This window comes from Ranitomeya variabilis, chromosome 3, assembly GCF_051348905.1.
Source record: "Ranitomeya variabilis isolate aRanVar5 chromosome 3, aRanVar5.hap1, whole genome shotgun sequence".
In the NCBI taxonomy this organism is placed as follows: Eukaryota; Metazoa; Chordata; class Amphibia; order Anura; family Dendrobatidae; genus Ranitomeya; species Ranitomeya variabilis.
Genome location: NC_135234.1, coordinates 465,453,419 through 465,474,436, shown reverse-complemented (window position 1 = coordinate 465,474,436; position 21,018 = coordinate 465,453,419). Strand labels below are relative to the sequence as shown.

Below are 21,018 nucleotides of genomic sequence, written 5' to 3'. Positions count from 1 at the left end.
TATCAGTCTGTCATTGTTAGTTTGTTTACTGTAAGTGATATCTGTAACTTGTATGTAACCCCTTCTCATGTACAGCACCATGGAACCAATGGTGCTATATAAATAAATAATAATAATAATAATAATAATGCAGAGTCCATCCATTCACCTTTTCTGCATCGCACAAAGACATGGTGGTTGGAACCAAAGATCTTAAATTTGGACTCATCAGACCAAAGCACAGATTTCCACTAGCCTAATGTCCATTCCTTGTGTTCTTTAGCCCAAACAAGTCTCTTATGCTCGTTGCCTGTCCTTAGCAATGGTTTCCTAGCAGCTATTTTACTATGAAGGCCTGCTGCACAAAGTCTCCTCTTAACAGTTGTTGTAGAGATGTGTCTGCTGCTAGAACTCTGTGTGGCATTAACCTGGTCTCTAATCTGAGCTGCTGCTAACCTGCGATTTCTGAGGCTGGTGACTCGGAGAAACTTATCCTCAGAAGCAGAGGTGACTCTTGGTCTTCCTTTCCTGGGGCGGTCCTCATGTGAGCCAGGTTCTTTGTAGCGCTTGATGGTTTTTGCCACTGCACTTGGGGACACTTTCAAAGTTTTCCCAATTTTTCGGACTGACTGACCTTCATTTTTTAAAGTTATGATGGCCACTCGTTTTTCTTTACTTAGCTGCTTTTTTCTTGCCATAATACAAATTCTAACAGTCTATTCAGAAGGACTATAAGCTATGTATCCACCAGACTTCTGCGCAACACATCTGATGGTCTCAACACCATTTATAAGGCAAGAAATCCCACTTATTAAACCTGACAGGGCACACCTGTGAAGCGAAAACCATTCCCAGTGACTACCTCTTGAAGCTCATCAAGAGAATGCCAAGAGTGTGCAAAGCAGTCATCAAAGCAAAAGGTATATAATTCCACATGTGTTAATTCATAGTTTTGATGCCTTCAGTGTGAATGGACAATTTTCATAGTGAATGAAAATTCATGAAAATACAGAAAAATACAGAAAATACAGAAAAATCTTTAAATGAGAAGGTGTGTCCAAACTTTTGGTCTGTACTGTATATATAATCACTGAATCACTGCCTGGACTCATTGTTCTCCTATATGCTGAAGACAGTTCTTAAAGTGAACCTGAGGGTATGTGCACACGTTGCGGATTTCTTGCAGAAATTTCCTGAAGAAAACCGGAAATTTTCTGCAAGAAATCCGCATTTTTTTTTTTGCATTTTTTTTCCGTTTTTTTCGCGTTTTTTTAGCATTCTGCAAGCGTAATTAGCTTGCAGAATGCTAAAGTTTTCCAAGCGATCTGTAGCATCGCTTGGAAAACTGACTGACAGGTTGGTCACACTTGTCAAACATAGCATTTGACAAGTGTGACCAACTTTTTACTATAGATGCAGCTTATGCAGCATCTATAGTAAAAGATAGAATGTTTAAAAATAATAAAAAAAAATAAAAAAATGCTTATACTCACCCAGACATCTCCTCACCGGCGTCCGTTCCTCTTCCTATAGCTGGTCTGTGCGCACAGGACCTTCCGTGACGTCACGGTCACGTGAGCGGTCACATGACCGCTCACGACCAATCACAGGACAGTGACGTCATCGGCAGGTCTTTCACCGCACACCAGCTACAGGAACCGAAGCGACAGCATGCAGTGGAGGCGGGAAGACATCGAGGGTGAGTATAGGACTGTTTTTTATTTTAATTCTTATTTTTTGACCACTTATATGGTGCCCAGTCCGTGGAGGAGAGTCTCCTCTCCTCCACCCTGGGTACCAACCGCACATAATCTGCTTACTTCCCGCATCGTGGGCACAGCCGTGCGGGAAGTAAGCAGATCAATGGACCCCTAGGTGTGCGGAATCCCCTGCAATTCCGCATTTTAATGAACATGTTGCTTTTTTTTCCGCGATGCGATTTTTTCGCGGAAAAAAAGGCTACATTTGCACAAAAAATGCGGAATACACTTAAAATAATAGGAGGCATATGTTAGCGTTTTTTTCGCGTTTTTATCACGTTTTTATAGTGCACATGGCTTGACAGCTGATACATGCTGCCCAATCAAAATTAATCAAAATAAACTATTAACACATCTATTTTTAAAAGGATTCTTTGCAGGATTTTCTTCACTCCTGCCTAAAACGTTTGCACAGTATTGTATACTGTATATTTAGTGATATATAAATAATATCCTTACCATGATAAATACTGTGAAATATATTACGACAATTGTTGAAGTGATAAACATTTTCTTTCTAGGAATTAATAGAATTGGCAGCAAAAACACAAGTGAAAAGCTACTGGCGCCCCGTAAACCACTGTAAGCAATGATGAACTGGTCTTTAAAAGTAAATGGATATGTCCGGAATTTGTTTATTATGTAGAACAACATAAATACACCTGCAGTTTAAAGAAAAGGGAAAAAACAAGGCATTATTAAAAATAAAGGTATAAACACAAAGAGACAGCATTATTCACACATTATAGTATACAGACTTTTCATAAATTTTAATGTTCTTCTGAAAATAAATATATACATATAGATATATTTTACTATTCAGTAAAGTAAGTAATAAGTAATTATAAAAATTAATTTTAAATTTTCCACATTCATGTAGCTACAAATATTTAACAACTAGTTGCTGTATCAACCATGATCTTGGTTCCATTGACCGCGGTCTATTCTAAAATAATTTTTTATGATGTTGTTTAAAATTTATTTTAACCACAGACACCTTTGATAGATAGATAAATATGAGATAGATAGATAAGTAGATAGATAAAAAGTAACGAATGGAGGTAGCACACCAATCAATATGGTAAAAAAACTGTGGTTTATTAGCCCACAGTGACCGGCAACGTTTTGGTTCTTCTCAGCGCTAACAAACCTTTTCCAAGATGGTGCTAGTGACATCAATCATCATTGTGCATGTGAGAAATTGCATAGCACACCTGCCTTTTGTTATGACATGTGCAATGGGCTAATTAGGATGCAGAATACGGCAGTTTTGTTATATAGATGTTCCTGTAACCTATAGCGTTAGTCATCTGAGAAATATTTTTAATTATTGTGATTTTTTTCACCTGGTATTTACCTACATAATTAAGCACTGCTGTACTTTTTCTATACACTGTGATAGTATAATAGCTTGACTTACTGGTATTTTTAATGTACTGTATATACACATGGTAATGCATCTGAATTTTGTTTATTCATCTTGCATATATTTTTTTTGTATTTTTTATAACATTGCATAATCACCTTTCTAATCACTTTGCCTTTAAATATATGGCATTTGTATCTGATCACTGCTTGAGAAAGGTTCATAGTTCAGAACCAAAACTTTGCTACAGCCACTATGGGCTAATCACTGTTTTTTGGGAATTTTTTGCCATGTTGCTTTGTGTGCTACCTACAGTACATCCGTTACTTTTTATCTGGATGGTTTGGTTTTTGGCAGGGAGGCTCTGCACCCACCTTACCCTGGAGATGCTCTTGCTTGTCTATTTTTAGATAGACCCAGTGACTCTGAAGAGTGGTAACGTTAATGACATCACCGCTGTTCAGAGCCACCGGATCTCCCGCAGCGCATCGCAACCCAGCAGTCGCTGTTGCAAATACTATAGAGCCTCAGAATGAAGCTCCATAGTCTTTGGATTTGATGGAGTTTGCTGGATTCGCTTGGGCTACATTGGAATTGGTGGGCTACATTGGACCTGCGCGGGAACTTTTTTTTTAACCCCTTTACCCCCAAGGGTGGTTTGCACGTTAATGACCAGGCCAATTTTTACAATTCTGACCAATGTCCCTTTATGAGGTCATAACTCTGGAACGCTTCAACAGATCCCAGTGATTCTGACAATGTTTTCTCATGACATATTGTGCTTCATAGTGGTACAATTTCATTGTTTGTGAAAAAAAAAAACAGAAATTTGGCGAAAATTTTGAAAATTTTGCAATTTTCCAAATTTGAATTTTCATGCCCTTAAATCGCAGAGATATGTCACACAAAATACTTAATAACTAAAATTTCCCACAGGTCTACTTTACATCAGCACAATTTTGGAACCAACATTTTTTTTTGCTAGGGAGTTATAAAGGTTAAAATTTGACCAGCGATTTCTCATTTTTACAACACCATTTTTTATAGACCACATCACATTTGAAGTCTCTTTGAGGGGTCTATATGATAGAAAATACTGAAAAGTTACACCATTCTAAAAATTGCACCCCTCAAGGTACTCAAAACTACATTCAAGAAGAATATCAACCCCTCAGGTGCTTCACAGGAATTTTTGGAATGTTTAAAAAAAATGAACATTTAATTTTTTCACAAAAAATTTACTTCAGATCCAATCTGTTTTATTTTATCATAGGTAACAGGAGAAATTGGACCCCAAAAAGTTGTTGCACCATTTGTCCTGAGTACACTGATACCCGATATGTGAGGGTAAACCACTGTTTGAGCGCATGGCAGAGCTCGGAAGGGAAGGAGCGTCTATTGACTTTTCAACACAAAATTGAGTGGAATTGAGATCGGACGCCAGGTCGCGTTTGGAGAGGCCCTGATGTGCCTAAACAGTGGAAACCCCCAGAAGTGACAACATTTTGGAATGTAGGCCCCCTAAGGAATTATCTAGATGTGTGGTGAGCACTTTGAACCCCCAAGTGCTTCATAGAAGCTTATAATGTAGAGCCATAAAAATAAAAAATCATTTTTTTCCACAAAATGATTTTTTAGCTCCCAATTTTTTATTTTCCCAAGGGTAACAGGAGAAATTGGACCCCAAAAGTTATTGTCCAATTTGTCCTGAGTATGCTGATGCCCCATATATGGGGGTAAACCACTGTTTGGGAGCACGGCAGAGCTCAGTATGGAGGGAGCACCATTTGATTTTTTCAGCGCAAAATTGGCTGCAATTGAGATCGGATGCCATGTCGCATTTGGAGAGCCCCTGATATGCCTAAACAGTGGAAACCCCCAATTCTAACTCCTAACTCCTCTAACTGTCTAACCCCAACACACCCCTAACCCTAATCCCAACCATAACCCTAACCACACCCCTAACCTGAACACACCCTTTACCCTAACCCCAACTCTAATCACACCCCTAACCCTAATCCCAACCCTAACCACACCCCTAACCCTGACACACCCCAACCCTAATCTCAACCCTAACCCTAATCCCAACCATAAATTTCATCCAAACCCTAACCCCAACTTTAGGCCTAACCCTAACTTTTGTCATGTCGGACGCTGTTCACACTAGGGCGTCCGACAGACAGCGGTAATTCCGCTTCTGTCCACTATGCGCTCAGCGGTGTCGGCTAGATTCTATCTAGCTGGTCCGGGGTTAATTTAGCTGGTACTCGGATTGGAAGCTGGGTCACGCCCACTGCCTATACATAGTTCTGCTGAACATTGGGCGTCGCCGATTATAGCTTCTGTCTTGTGCTTGGTTATCTCGGTCTGGAGTGGTGGTCTAGGAGAAAAAGTTTTGTATCTGGTGGTGTATTTCCCTTTGTCATATTTTCTCCTTCCTATATTTGTATTTGTTTTGCCCTGAGCATTTATAGTGTATTCCTGTGTGACTGCGTCGTGGTGTATATTTTCCGTTATCCTTGTCTGTGCTAACTGTGGATATTGGTGTGGTCTCCTCACTGGGTGGTGGGTGGCGGTTTCAGCTTAGGGTTGAAACAGGAGACAGGGTGAGGATGGAGGTCCAGACATGCACACCATCAGTGTAAACTCTGGGAGAGGGTCAGTCAGGGTTTCCCTAGTCTAAGGGAAATCGCAGGGGCCCGGGTTGTTAGCTTTTGCCTACCTAGGTCTCCCGTGACAACTTTAGCCCCGACCCTAACCTTAACTTTTGCCCTAACCCTAATTGGAAAATAAAAATACATTTTTTTTATTTTATTATTTTTCCCTAACTAAGGGGGGTTTGATTTACTATTTATAGCAGATTTTTATAGCGGGTTTTTATGTTTAGCAGCTGTCACACACTAAAAGACGATTTTTATTGCAAAAAATAGTTTTTGCATCACCACCACATTTTGAGAGCTATAATTTTTCCATTTTTTGACCCACAGAGTCATGTGAGGTTTTGTTTTTTGCGGAACCAGTTGATGTTTTTATTGGTACCAGGATGAACATAAACCAGCAATTCATGAATTTCTTTTTTGGGGGCGCGTTTATACTGTTCTGCGTGTGTTAAAATTGATGATGAAGTTTTATTCTTCGGGTCAGTACGATGACAGTGATACCTCATTTAAATTTTTTTATGTTTTGCCGCTTTTATACAATAAAAACTTTTATATAAAAAATAATTATTTTTGCATCTCTTTATTCTGACAGCTATAACTTTTTTTTATTTTTCTAGTGATGGAGCTGTATGGGGGATTTTGCGGGACAAGATGATGTTTTCAACAGTACCACGTTTATTTATATCAGTCTTTTTGATCACATGCTATTCCACTTTTTGTTTGGCGGGATGATGATAAAGTATTGTTTTTTTGCCTTGTTTTTTTTAATGGTGTTCATTAAACGGGTTAACTAGTGGGACAGTTTTAGTTTTATAGGTTGGGTCTTTACGGATGCGGCAATACTAAATATGTGTACTTTTATTGTTTAGATTTTTTTAATTCAAATATTTATTTATTGATGGAATAATAAACATTGATTTTTTTATTATTATTTGCTTAATATTTTTACAATTATTTAATTTTTTTTAAATTCATTCTTACTTTTACACTGTGTCCCACTATGGGACAATCATTTTGTGCAGGCTGATCGCTCCTATAGCATGCAGATCTGCATGCCATATAAGCTGTCAGCACTGCACTCTGTGCACACTGACCTTAGAGACTTCATGACATGCACTGCACATGACAGGAAGTCTCTCAGCTCTAGTAACCCGGATGTCATCATGATGACATTGGGTTACCATGGGAGTGATCGGGACCCCGCAGCATGCTGCGGGGTCTCTGATCCAAAGGCAGAGAAGCTGTCAGGGCTGATAGCCCTAGGCTGCTCCCGAAACGCTGCGATCATTTTTGATTGCAGTGTTCCAGCGGTTAAAGTGCCGGGTGTCAGCTGTGAGACTCAGCAGACACTCGGCCACGATCAGACGCGCTCCCCCCGGGAGTAAGGCTGATCGCACTGGACGTACTATTCTGTCCATAGGGATTAAGTCCCAGGTCACATGGATGGAATAGTACGTCTGATGGCAGAAAAGGGTTAATAAAGTGGTAAACGTGGCAAATTGTCTTTTTTTATTTGTCTGTGTTTTATGTGTTTTTTCTTTTCAGGTTTCCATTCGCTGGACTACGCCGGGTTTGATGGACTACGATTGTGTGGAAATTTTTTTGTAAACTGGTAAACCAGGGAAAGTGCTGAAAATATGTCTTATATTCTAAGTACTTCAAAGTAACCACCTTTTGCTTTGATGACTGCTTTGCACACTCTTGGCATTCTCTTGATGAGCTTCAAGAGGTAGTCAGAAATGGTCTTCCAACAATCTTGAAGGAGTTCCCAGAGATGCTTAGCACTTGTTGGCCCTTTTGCCTTCACTCTGCGGTCCAGCTCACCCCAAACCATCTCAATTGGGTTCAGGTCTGGTGATTGTGGAGGCCAGGTCATCTGGCGTAGCACCCAATCACTCTCCTTTTTGGTCAAATAGCCCTTACACAGCCTGGAGGTGTGTTTGGGGTCATTGTCCTGTTGAAAAATAAATGATGGTCCAACTAAACGCAAACCGGATGGAATAGCATGCCGCTGAAAGATGCTGTGGTAGCCATGCTGGTTCAGTATGCCTTCAATTTTGAATAAATCCAAAGCACCCCCACACCATCACACCTCCTCCTCCATGCTTCACGGTGGGAACCAGGCATGTAGAGTTCATCCATTCACCTTTTCTGCATCGCACAAAGAGATCGTGGTAGGAACCAAAGATCTCAAATTTGGACTCATCAGAACAAAGCACAGATTTCCACTGGTCTAATGTCCATTCCTTGTGTTCTTTAGCCCAAAAAAGTATCTTCTGCATGTTGCCTGTCCTTAGCAGTGGTTTCCTTGCAGCTATTTTACCATGAAGGCCTGCTGCACAAAGTCTCCTCTTAACAGTTGTTGTAGAGATGTGTCTGCTGCTAGAACTCTGTGTGGCATTGACCTGGTCTCTAATCTGAGCTGCTGTTAACCTGCGATTTCTGAGGCTGGTGACTCGGATAAACTTATCCTCAGAAGCAGAGGTGACTCTTGGTCTTCCTTTCCTGGGGCAGTCCTCATGTGAGCCAGTTTCTTTGTAGTGCTTGATGGTTTTTGCAACTGCACTTGGGGACACTTTCAAAGTTTTCCCCATTTTTCAGACTGACTGATCTTCATTTCTTAAAGTAATGATGGCCACTCGTTTTTCTTTACTTAGCTCCTTTTTTATTGCCATAAATAATACAAATTCTAACAGTCTATTCAGTAGGACTATCAGCTGTGTATCCACCAGACTTCTCAACAACACAACTGATGGTCCCAACACCATTTATAAGACAAGAAATCCCACTTATTAATCCTGACAGGGCACACATGTGAAGTGAAAACCATTTCTGGTGAGTACCTCTTGATGATGGCAGCTGTCTAGTGACTACTATTTAACATGATTTTAAATGTGCACACTTATGCAACCACATTACATTAGTTTTCTTTATTTCTCCCCTTAAACTGATTTCAGTTTGTTTCTCTGTGGATTTGAGATATAGAATCTAGGTGACATTAAATGTGGAAAAAGTCACAATTTACAACAAAAATATATATATAAAAGATAAATTTTACATTTCTTACTCAGTGTTCTCCAAATGAGACAGAAGAGTAAAGTAAAGCTGACAAAAGCCCAGTTCCATTCATGGTTTTTTCCTACTGTTGAAACGCCCATGAAGATAAATATCAGAGTTTCGCACACGCTGCTCACCATCTTCATAACATATTTTATGGTTATGCTTGAATTCTTTGAAATGTTTTCTTCAATATAATTTTTCATGGTCATTGCACAGGCTGTCATACTGTTAAGCATAAAAAGACAATACATTTTTGTGCAAAATCCTTGGAACCTTTTGGCATATTGATTTATTAATAGTATGCATTTTGTAAAATAATAAAAATGTGATATATTTATTAAATAGTACTACAGGAGGATTTAAAGACAACAGATAGCACTTATATGACAGAAAACTGTGATATATTAGCATTATTGTATGAGGGAGATACTTATGACAATTGCATTGTGCTTGACAGCTCAAAAAAATAAATATTAGACAAACAAGACAATTTGTAGTCTGTTTCAAAAGATAAAGGACTCTGCAACACTTTTACAACTTCAATGTGATTGGTTAAAGTTGCAGGGTGAAAATGAGGACTGTAAATGTATTACACATGGTGCAAGGTCTTACAGATTTAGCATTAGGTCAATAGAAGAATAATACTGTGCATGACAATTTATAAATATATTATACATGACCGTGTATGGCCAATATGGCTCCCCTTATTATACAACCCCCACCCACCAATTGTGATAAACCCAATCACAATACAAATAAAAACGTGACACCAAATTCTTTTGGATAATTATGGCCACAGCGGCCAGTTTATTAACAAACAAACAAAAAACATTTTATTCAACATTAGCATAATTTATGCAAATTAGAGGGGAGGGTTCTTGGAGCCCACCGGGAAAAATTCTGGCTTAAATTATTTTGGCAAAACCAAAAACATAACCTCAATTTTACCCCCAGCTGTACCACCAGCTCGAGGGCACCATAATTCCCGTTTTGGGAAAAAATTAACCACCACCAGCTCCCAGGGTAAACACCCCGTCCAGAGCCTGTAACCAAAATGCCAGAACACCAAACCCGTTTGACTGTCCGGAATTTCCTTCAAATTCCTTTGCCGCTGAATCCGCATAAACTCCAAGAACCCCAACCCCCCGCCCCAGCCACTGTGACAAAAAATAATAATAACCCTTACACGTGCCAACTAAAAATTCCTCGCTCTCAATAAATCTATCACATCAACCCCAACTAAAACTAACCACCTACCACAAAAAAAACCAAAAAAGGGGGAGGGCGGGTGCGTCACTTTCAGTACTTTCTAACTGCCAGTGTGCCCCGTTTTCCCGCACTTTTTGATTATATAGCCCCCCCACCACCCCCACTCACAACCCATCCCACACCACCTAACAGCCAATAAAATTTACTCAATTTTATTTAAAAAGAGCCCATGCCCAAACACAGTCATGGGGGGCCTACATACAGCTCCGCCTATTCCTGCCCCCTCCTATACATTAATATTATGCAGAGCTTTGTGTAAATAATGTAAATAAAAAAAAAAGATTTTCTATGTAAAAGTGTCATGCTGTAATACTCACGCCAGGATTCCGGAGAGGTAGAAGGCTTCTGCAGATAGGTAGGATAGGTAACTGAACATGAAAACAAGAAGGGGTTCAATGGAAGTAATGTTCCTGGTAAAACGTGTGATGAAAGCCGATAGGAATCCAAAGATGATTCCAAAAAACACTCCTCCAATGCCAACCATAAAAAAACGACCTATGCCAGCAAGTATGTCCACTGGTTCAATTGCTTCATAGGTGTGCATTTGTGTAAATGAAATAAAAATGTTATAAAGAACCTAGATGAAAAACAAATTGACAGTGTGGGTAGATATACAGGTTGTAAGGGTTTCTAACACATGATTCCAAATACAGATGTAGCCTTTTTTTCTTATGATTGAGGTTAAAGGGGTTGTCCGCTTTTTGTGACAATTTTTTTTCTTACTTAAATGCATGCAATTGAAGCTAAAAAATTTTTTGCAATTGGGTTAAAGGGAATTTGTCACCCCTTGCACATATGTAACCTAATAATATGGGCATACAGGTAATAGAAATGTTACATTAGTTCTACCTGTATGTCTCATATTAATGGTCTTGTTATGGAGAAATTATATTTCATTTCTGTATGCTAATGATTTTTTCCAGGCTCCGGTTCCTGGAAGAAATCCATGCCTATGGGGAACAGATACAAAGTGCTACTGAGTGCATGGAGGGTGTGTAAGCAAATGCTACAAGGAACCAGATTTGGGAGAAAATTTTGGAAGGGCAAAACTGGAATAGTTATCTAAGGAAGGTGAGGCCATAGGCCAGTCTAAAAGCTCCTCAGGTGATGGAGCAGAGCGTCGCTGGAATGGGAGCGAGGTGAGTATGTGTTTTTTTCATGTGTATGGGAAATTGTATGTATATATGGAGGTTATGTGGGACTCACACTATATATATGGAGTCTATGTGGGGCTCACAGTGTATATATGGAAGCTATGTGGGGCTCACAGTGTATATATGAAGGCTATGTGGGGCACACACTGTATATATGGAAACTATGTGGGGCTCGCAGTGTATATATGGAGGTTATGTGGGGCTCACGGTGCATATATTGAGGCTATGTGGGGCTCACAGTGTATATATGGAAGCTATGTGGGGCTCACAGTGTATATATGAAGGCTATGTGGGGCACACACTGTATATATGAAAACTATGTGGGGCTTGCACTGTATATATTGAGGCTATGTGGGGCTCACAGTGTATATATGGAAGCTATGTGAGGCTCACAGTGTATATATGAAGGCTATGTGGGGCACACACTGTATATATGGAAACTATGTGGGGCTCGCAGTGTATATATGGAGGTTATGTGGGGCTCACACTGTATATATACAGGCTAGATGGGGCTCACAGTGTATATATAGAGGCTATGTGGCTATATTACTTCACCCCTTGCATCTATTATTGTTATGCCCCTGGTAACAGGGCCCCAACTACAATACATATTTAATAATTCTGTTGTCTTCTTAAGTGGTGGAGAGGCCTTTGTGCCCTCCTGACAGCAGGATTCTGCTGCAACTGCTACCTCTGATTTTTCTTGCCAATCTCCTATTTTTGAATAAAAACTGGAAAGAACAATTTCAACCTCGAACAATTGGAAATATTTATTAAAATTACTGTAATGCAAACAGCTCCATGCATCAAGATTTAAGGTGGCCATACATTAAACAAATTATATACTATACGTCTCTCTACTGCTATTGGTCAAGACTCTTCCTCCTACTACTTTTTGTGCGTGTGTGTGGGGGAGCAGTTGTTCCCAAGTGCAGGTGGGGAGAAAAGAAGGATCAAGCATGTTGGGTTCTTTGCTCTTAACTCCTCCACCACCGGAAAGATTTTCTGTTTTCAGTTTGATTATGAAGATACCAAGCATAACATGTATAGTTTTATTTTTTTAAGAGGTGAGAAAAAATTAGAAAATTTGTAAACAAAAAAAAATGATGAAAATATGTTTTACTTGTGTTGACATTTTCTGAGACCTGTAACGCTTTCGTGTGATTGCTTGAGCTATACATAGTAGTGCATCAGAGCTGATATGTATAGTGAAAATCAATGTCAGCAGACTTTCACAGGGTAATCCTCATGACAAGTACCGAGGTCTTCAGCAGACCTCCGGATGCCATGGCAATCCATTTGCACCCCGTAATCACGTTATGGGCACTCCAATAGTCATTCCAAAATCACGCGTCTACCAGTGCTCAGTGCTGCTGTCAGAGATTGACAGAGGCATATAACAGGTTAACAGTCGCAGGCTGAATTCAGCTCCACCTGTGGTTGTTAAAGGCACATGATGGCTGATTAAATCATTCATTATTTCCCACAAAAGATGCGGGCTTGGAAAGTCATGGACACGACATATGACGTAAATGTAGGTTATATGTCGTAAAGCAGTCAAGGAAGTTAAGCCATTGCCAGATGTGTCTGCCAGTGGCTTATTTTCATTTCTCTATTGAGAACACATGCATTTTCAGTTCTGGTATGGGGGATGGACGGAAAAACTGTTGCCTGAGCATATGTTCGGCCGAATATCGACAGAAAAAGAGCCTACACTTTTGAAGTGTGATTTTACATGTCAGGAAGGGAATTTATCCATGAATTGAGAATTTTCCTTACTTTATGTCACTAAAACAGTGTGTTTGCATTAATCAATAGTCATGTTTCTAATTGCTGTAAATGGGATTTCTGCTTTTATCTATTGGCCAATATTAGTCTCCAGTACACATATAAGAATATGAAAAATATAAAAAAGAAGTATTTACGTTTTAAGAGTACCCTAAAAAAAAGCTAAAAACTAAAAATATATTGAATTTGCAGCCAAATAATCTCCGGTTCTGCTCATTATTTGCTATAAAAATGAGATTCATGTCGTACATTGACTTCTTTCATCATATAACACAATGGATGGATGTGCACACACTTTATTGAAGCCCAGTAATTAATTTTTTATGTCAAAGAAGAAATCCTCACATAAAAGGTGTGCAAATATACTTACTTCACAGAACATAAGCTCTAGCCTTATTGCACTTGCATTATGACTATTTATTGCTGAATATAATTACTAAGAACAACAGTTATTCCTTGATGGAAAAAGGAGATTCTTAAGTGAAACAACACAACTGCAGTTACAGGTGTTTTAATATTTTTTAAGGTATTTCAGGAAACTACTAGAATTCTATATAGACTAAAACAAAAATATTTTTCAGACTTCTGAATAAAATTACCATTGATCAAGGTCACTGTGAAATGTTAGAAAAAAATTGTAGTTTTTATTTGTACCATTTTTGGATACACATGATTTATTAATTAAAGAGTTATATGTTAGATGTATATCTACTTACCACAGTTATGCCATCATTTAACAACGACTCTCCAAAAATCATCATGTATAGCTGTTCATTGACAGATATTTCTTCAAAGACCGCAAGGACAGCCACTGGATCCACTGCTGAAATAAGGCTTCCATATAACAAGCTCTGCAGCAGAGAAACATCACTTAGTGCAAAAGCTTCAATCTGGCAAATACCATAAAGGGAAAGGCCAATGCCAAAAGCATTCATTAAGGTCCCCATTACTGACCACCAAATTATAGTTCCAATGTTGTCAAAGAAAGGACGGGTTGGTAAAAAATATCCCCCTTCAAGCACAATTGGAGGCAAGAGATAAAGGAAATAAATATCAGTCCTCATAGCGGGTGGAGTTTTGTGATCTGTCCCAAAAATAATTCCACCAAGTAAGACACCAATGGCAATCAGGATGCAACTTTCTGGCATTATTGCTGGCAATTTGTGGTAAAGATGAAATCCTGAAGGAGAAAACAATTTTATTAATGTTTGGCTGGGATAGCACGTGCGCGGGGTCACTCGCACAACAGATATTAAGTGCAACAGTATAAAGTGCTTGGCAGTTAGACAATGGCAGTGAAGCTGATGTTCCTTGCTTCTCTTCTTCACATAGGTATTTAATCCATCATCCGTTTGTGTGCTCTGTCTGACAAGTGTGACCAGAACCATATCTAGCAAGTAGTGTTGAGCATTCCGATACCGGAAGTATTGGGTATCGCCCGATATTCGCGGTATCGGAATTCCGATACCGAGTTCCGATACTTTTAGTATATCGGATACCGGAATCGGAAGTTCCCATAATTCAAAGAGCCAGAATTCAGCCAATGAGGAATCATTAGAAGTGTGGGAACATCCTGTTCTGCATGTTAGGCATGTAACTACTGCCATGGCTGTGATTGGCTGCTGAAATGATGTCTTGATGCACTATAAAAGTCGCCCCCTCCATTTTGGGTGCACTCTGCTGTGAATTCAGTTAGAGACAGGACGCTGTGTTCTGACTGAGGGACAGTTTTGAGATAGAGATTTGCTTCGTTGTGCTTTACCCAGGCTAATTTAGCAACCGCTGTGTGAGAACCTTGTTTTTGCCTTTCAGCGCTGTTCACGGCTGTCTGCAAGGTCTGTGTGTGAGTGCAGCTCACTCTGTAGACTGGTCAGCAGCCACAGCTGATTTTAGTCAGCTCAGGATGCATCACTGCCTCATACCGTTCCATTGTCCTTTTTTCAATTAGTGTAGCCTGCTGCACATTTTTTCAAATTTATCCTATTAGTGGCTTTCCATCCGTATCCTGCTAGATTGTGGAAAAACACCATATAGGATTACATAGAGGAGCTTTTTTTGGCCGTTTACGGCTGTCTGCATGGTCTCTGTGTCTCTGTATGCCTTTAATGTCTCCTCCACCTCCCCCAAAACATCCTACATTATTCTTAGTTGTTTTCATTCATGTAGAATTAACCTACAAGGAAAGAAAGGGTTTATTTTAATTCCGATATTTTTGTCCCATTGACTTGCATTGGTATCTGGTATCGGTATCAGCGATATCCAATATTTTTTGAATATCGGCTGATCCAATCCGATACCGATAGTTCTGGATATCGGAAGGTATCGCTCAACACTACTAGCAAGCTTTTTTCATGGTATTTAATCCATCATCCGTTTGTGTGCTCTGTCTGACAAGTGTGACCAGAACCATATCTAGCAAGCTTTTTCATGGTATTTAATCTATCACTCCTGTGTTTTTGTTTTTTTCCCCACTGTTTTATTGCCTTGTTCAGCATTGGTTGTTTACCCTGCATACTAATGCCTGCACTGGCCTTATGCTAATTGGTTAATTGCAGATTGTGGCCATTTGGTGCCTAATGCTAGCAGTCATTTCTTTTCATATATATTTAGTCTGGCTGGGATAGCACGCGCACAGGGTCACGCGTGCAATAGATATTGAGTGCCACAGTATAAAGTGCTTGGCAGTTAGACAATGGCAGTTGGACAGGGCAGGAGACAGGTAAGGTGCATAAGTGTTTCATACAATCATGCTTCTTGGTCAGTCATACTATACATTATGCATTGATCATATCAATCTGGTTCTTATTTGTTTTTTCTTCTGCTTTCTCACAATTTGCCCGCCCTTTAACACATTCTGTGCACTCTCTCCTTATTCACCTCTCCCTTCTCCCTTCTCCCATGTATAACTGTGAGGCTCTACTGACATTTCTTACCCACTCCAAACCATCCAATACCTCCATGCATTACTCAAAACGTTCATACAAATCATCCCACCACCTGCTCTTTCTGTTTTTTCTCTTTTACTAGCTGCAGGCGACATCTCCCCCAACCCTGGGTCTCCCTCCACCAGCATACATTACTCTCCTCCAGCTACATATAAAAAACCCTGCTAATCTTATTAACATTCAGTGCATGCCTTCTCCTATCGTTTTCCAATGTGCTCTATGGAATGCTTGGTCTGTGTGTAACAAACTAACTTACATTCACAATTTTTTCCTCTCTAATTCCCTTAACCTTTTTGCTATTACAGAAACCTGGATCCAGCATTCAGACATCACCGCTGCTGCCACTCCCTTGTTTGGTGGGCTGAAATTTTCATATACCGCCAGACCTGAGAACCAACAGGGTGGAGGTGTTGGTTTGCTCCTTTCATCACAATGTGCTTGCCAGGTCATCCCCCGGTTCCCTCACTTACATTTCCTTCCTTTGAAGTCCACGCCGTCAGACTCTTTAAGCCCTTCTCCTTGCGAGTGGCGGTTATTTATCGCCCTCAAGACTCCTCCTGCCAGTTTCTAGACCACTTTGCCACCTGGCTTACTCACTTTCTAACCTGTGACATCCCCGCCCTCATCATGGGAGACTTTAACATCCCCATCAATGATCCCCTCTCCCAATCTGCCTCTCATCTTCTTTCTCTAACTTCTTCATTCCGCCCGTTCGTTCCACAAATGACCTAAGACTAACATCCCCCATAATCCGAACCTAGCACCTCCATCTCCAAGACTTCTTTCGTGCTGCGCCAGCTCTCTGAAATGCACTTCCCCAGACGATCAGACTGATTCCTAGCCCCGACCTATTCAAGCGCGCTTTGAAAACCCACCTCTTCAAACAAGCCTACCACATCAACTACTCAGTAAACTAACTTTGCCCTGTTCCCTCCTTCCAAATATTACTCTGAATCTGCACCCTACTATTTATCTGTCTCCACACCCTCCATGCACACCATAACTGCACTTGATACTTGACTATTGCACTTAAACACACGGGCTGATGACCGGATCATGCAGCATTATATGAAAATCCCTATTTATTATAATTGCCAGACCTGAAATAACAAGCACTTTTCACCTATTGTGTCCCCCAATTTCCTTGTAGATTGTAAGCTTGCGAGCAGGGACCTCATCCCTAATGTCACTGTTTAAATTGTCTTAACTTGTATTGAATTTATTGTCTGTACATGTCCCCACTTAATTGTAAAGTGCTGTGAAATATGTTGGCGCTACATAAATAAAAAATTATTATTATTATTATTATTTTATAAGGGTGATGAGATAGATCTTAGATTTTTGACATTTATGTACAGCTGTTTTATAATGTACTTAAGAAAACTTAAAGAGTTTTTCCCAAGAACAAAAGTTGAGTTCTGTATGCTTGATCTGTTGCCTGGGGAGAGAATACGGATTCAGGCCATACAAATGGACTGCAGAATCCGTGAAAGACATGGTGAACAGCAGGCCGCATGTTATACTTCCCTGAGAAGGTCCATTTACCTGAGATCCTGTCTCCGTCTTCTCTCCACAGGCAAAAGATCAAGCATACAGAACTCAAGGCACAGGAAAGCACAAACCTCACAAGCTGAATGTATGTCTGGCAGTAGTCTGGGTGAAGCTGCTCAGTTAAGTAGGCATGGCAATCACCCGGGCTAGTGAACACTTGGAGACAGCCGATGCCTCTCAGTCACAGATTTGATAGTCGAGCAGTCAATCAACACACCGACAGCTCAGCACGCCCCTGTACAAGATTGGATGGACATGCTGTCAAAGTACTACTGACAGCTTCAGTACACCCCTGTACCGGATTGGATGGCCGAGCTGTAAGTAACTGCATCCCAGACACCCTGAGAGGCTGAACCGTGACACACATGTTACACAATATCAGCCATGCTCTGGCTAACGCAGTCACAGGGAGGGTCCACCTAACCACAGTTACATGGAAAAGTTCTTGTGAAGAGGGATGCTACATTTCTCTGACAACACACTGGGTGAACCTGATGGTAGCTGGGACACAACACATCTTACCCACACCAAGAATAGCAATCCCAACGTTCATCATGGTTTCAGCACTGCTTTGGCAAAGTGGAAGCACGTTCTGCAGCTCATCTGTTTAGATGATAAAGCTCACAATGCAGCAGAGCTGTTGAAAGGGATTAAAGAACAGACTGATCAGTGGCTCTCTTCACTGAATCTCCAACCAGGTCTGGTTGTGTGAGATGATGGGTGTAGCTTGATGGCGGTTTTAAAGCTTGGCAAGCTGGTACATGTTCCATGCATGGTCCACATGCTGAACTTGGTTGTACAGCGGTTTTTAAAACATACCCTGACTTACCGGACCTACTTGACAAGGTACGCCATGCACCAAGATGGTGAGCGCTAATGACACTATTATCAATATTCTCAGGCCACATTGGGTGATGACGAGGATGAGGTGGAGGAGGTTGAGGAGGAACAGGAGTTTTTGGTCTGTTCTACAGAAGGGACTCCCAATCCCAGCTTCATGCCTGTCCAGCATGGATGGCCTGAAGACGAGGCGGCAGAGGAGGTGAGGCGCCGTGAGGAGGAGAGGATGGTTAGTGTTTGCCCTGGTGAGGACACTAAACTTTTGACTCTTTGTAGTCTGCCACACATGGCACAGTTCATGTCCAGATGCCTTTCCCAACACCATTGCATGAAAGACATTTTGTTGAACATGAAATATTGGCTGTGCACCTTTCTTGACCCACGGTACAAGGAGAAATTTCCTTCTCTCATGTTGGAGTCAGATGTGCCATTTTCAGTGCATGCATGCCAGAGGGCCGTTGTTGAAGAGTTGCTGAAAAGATTACCCTCAGACAATGTTGCTGACAGAGCTGCACACTTGGTCTGACCTCTCCTTATACGTCTTGGAGGTGCTGCCATGCCCTGCTGCAAAGTGTATAGGTTTTTATTTCGGCCTGTGCATTCATAACGGATAAGCGCACATGCCTTTCAACAGAAAATGCAGACAGGCTGACTCTTCAAAACCTGAACAAGGGCTGAATTTCCTCCGACTTTGTAAGCCCTACGTATGACAGCAACCCAACCTAAATGCACCCCAAATGTTCTTTTTTGGAAGTTGTCTTAACGTCCATCCCTTATTATCCAAACCTATTTTGTTCTGGAAATCACATCCTACTCCTCCTGCTTCTGCAATAAGTACTTAGTGTTCATATATGTATACCCCCGTAGGTAATGTTTTTAAATTTGTAAACCTTTGTACATTGTGCAATGGTGCAACTTGTACTCCCTATCTCTAGCAATTGTAATAACTGCAAAATTTATTGTGGTGTTCCCATCACGGTCTCTTTCAACGTGTATGATACAGACCCATTGGGTAATTTTTGGAAACTGTTGCACATTGTGCAATGGAAAAGCTTATGCTCATTATCTCTAGCAATTGTAATAACTGCAAAATTTATTGTGAGGTCTCCATCACAGTCTCTTTCAGTGTGTATGATAAGGACACCTAGGGCAATTTTTGGAAACCTTTCCTACATTGTGCAATAGTGAAACTTGTTCTTCCTTATCTCTAGCAATTATAATAACTATAAAATTTATTGTGAGGTCCCCATCACGGTCTCTTTCAGTGTGTATGATGCAGACCCCTTGGGTAATTTTGGAAACCATTGTACATTGTGCAATGGTAAAATTTCTACTCTCAATCTCTACATATTCTATTATTATATTTTTTTATTGTGCTGCCCTTCTCAGAATTTCTTTCAGTGTGTACCTGGGAGCCTGATGTTGATTTTGGGGTCTGCACTTGGACATTGTGGAACATCAATTTATTAACATGCTCAACACACTTTTTCAGGTTTCAGCCTTACACAGAATAATAATATGAGTAATGAAATATGCTCTATATATATGCTGCTAGTTCAAAAATCTTACCCACGCATCACTTTATAAAGGGAAATTCGACTTAATACCTCTGTTAGCATACGCCATATACTGCTCATGTAAGCAGCACCCCAGTAGGTGGGCAGAATGCCTGGGTACAAAATCTGTGTCTCAGGGTGAAACCACTGGCCCTTCCCCTGTGTAACTTTCCTCCCAATCTGCTGTCTAGGAAACAGGCGCTGATGCCTCTTGCCCACAACCTGCAGTTGCACATACAGTAAGAACATTCAGCAACCACATCCACTTTTTGGTCCCAGCACAGTGTTCAGTTTTCCCTTGACAGCATATATGACTCTTCCCAAATTGTTACTTTGATAGGGCATACATATTTATTAGCACATTACATTGTCCAGTGCTGGCCAAAGACCATTCCTGGCTTTTCTAGGCTGCTCCTAAATGAGACTTGTGTCTCTTTATTAAACTGTCACTTCCTTAAATTTTCTAAATTTTGGTAAAAAAAATAAATGGTGGTGGGGTATTGGCCAGTTTCTGTACGTTTTAAGCAGGTCTAAGAGGCTGGGTTAATATGCTCCACAAACCTATTCAGGTCGCAGCTTTGCGCATATTGGAACATGGTCATTGCCATGCTAAGGTCTTTACCTGAGCTCTGTAGCACTGCTTGTCAACTAAGTAATACACTCCACAGACCTCGTCACTCTCTGGGACATATCCTGTAATTACTTTGTTGTAAAACCATGTAAAGGATACATTCTGCCTGGTTGGGTAGTTTCCAGGAGTGCATAGGCTTATGCAGATTGGTCAGTGGCACTTCTGGATCTTTCCCTTGAGACAGCTACTTCAGAGTAAAATGAGGCTTGTACATGTTCCTGACATGGGTTTCAGGCCTGACAGACTGACCACAATACAGGCCCTTGCTTGCATACTCTGTATTCAGAATTTAATTCTTTTGGTGTGTTAGAATCTAATTTACTGACACTCATCATACAGCTCCCCCAACTCCTGTATTATATTCACCTTACCACGGCTTCTCCTGCTATGACAGTGGCTCCATTGGGATCCGGTGGCCAAATTGAACTGTGGAGCTCACAAAACCCACGTTTCACGGCA

General features: G+C 40.6%; 1 protein-coding gene across 2 annotated transcripts in view; it reads right to left on the bottom strand.

Annotated features, from left to right (window-relative positions):
- Nucleotides 1–21,018, bottom strand: part of SLC9A4 (solute carrier family 9 member A4) — a 102,389-nt gene that overhangs the window by 51,250 nt on the left and 30,121 nt on the right. The window contains exons 2-5 of one of the 2 annotated variants that reach the window (XM_077296656.1): nucleotides 13,753–14,216; nucleotides 10,412–10,671; nucleotides 8,833–9,050; nucleotides 2,199–2,401 (exon numbers count right to left, since the gene is read on the bottom strand). In XM_077296656.1, the coding sequence (XP_077152771.1) occupies nucleotides 2,199–2,401; nucleotides 8,833–9,050; nucleotides 10,412–10,671; nucleotides 13,753–14,216 (1,145 nt within the window). Of the gene's footprint in view, nucleotides 1–2,198; nucleotides 2,402–8,823; nucleotides 9,051–10,411; nucleotides 10,672–13,752; nucleotides 14,217–21,018 lie in introns of both variants that reach the window. The other variant, XM_077296655.1, reaches the window with a different exon arrangement.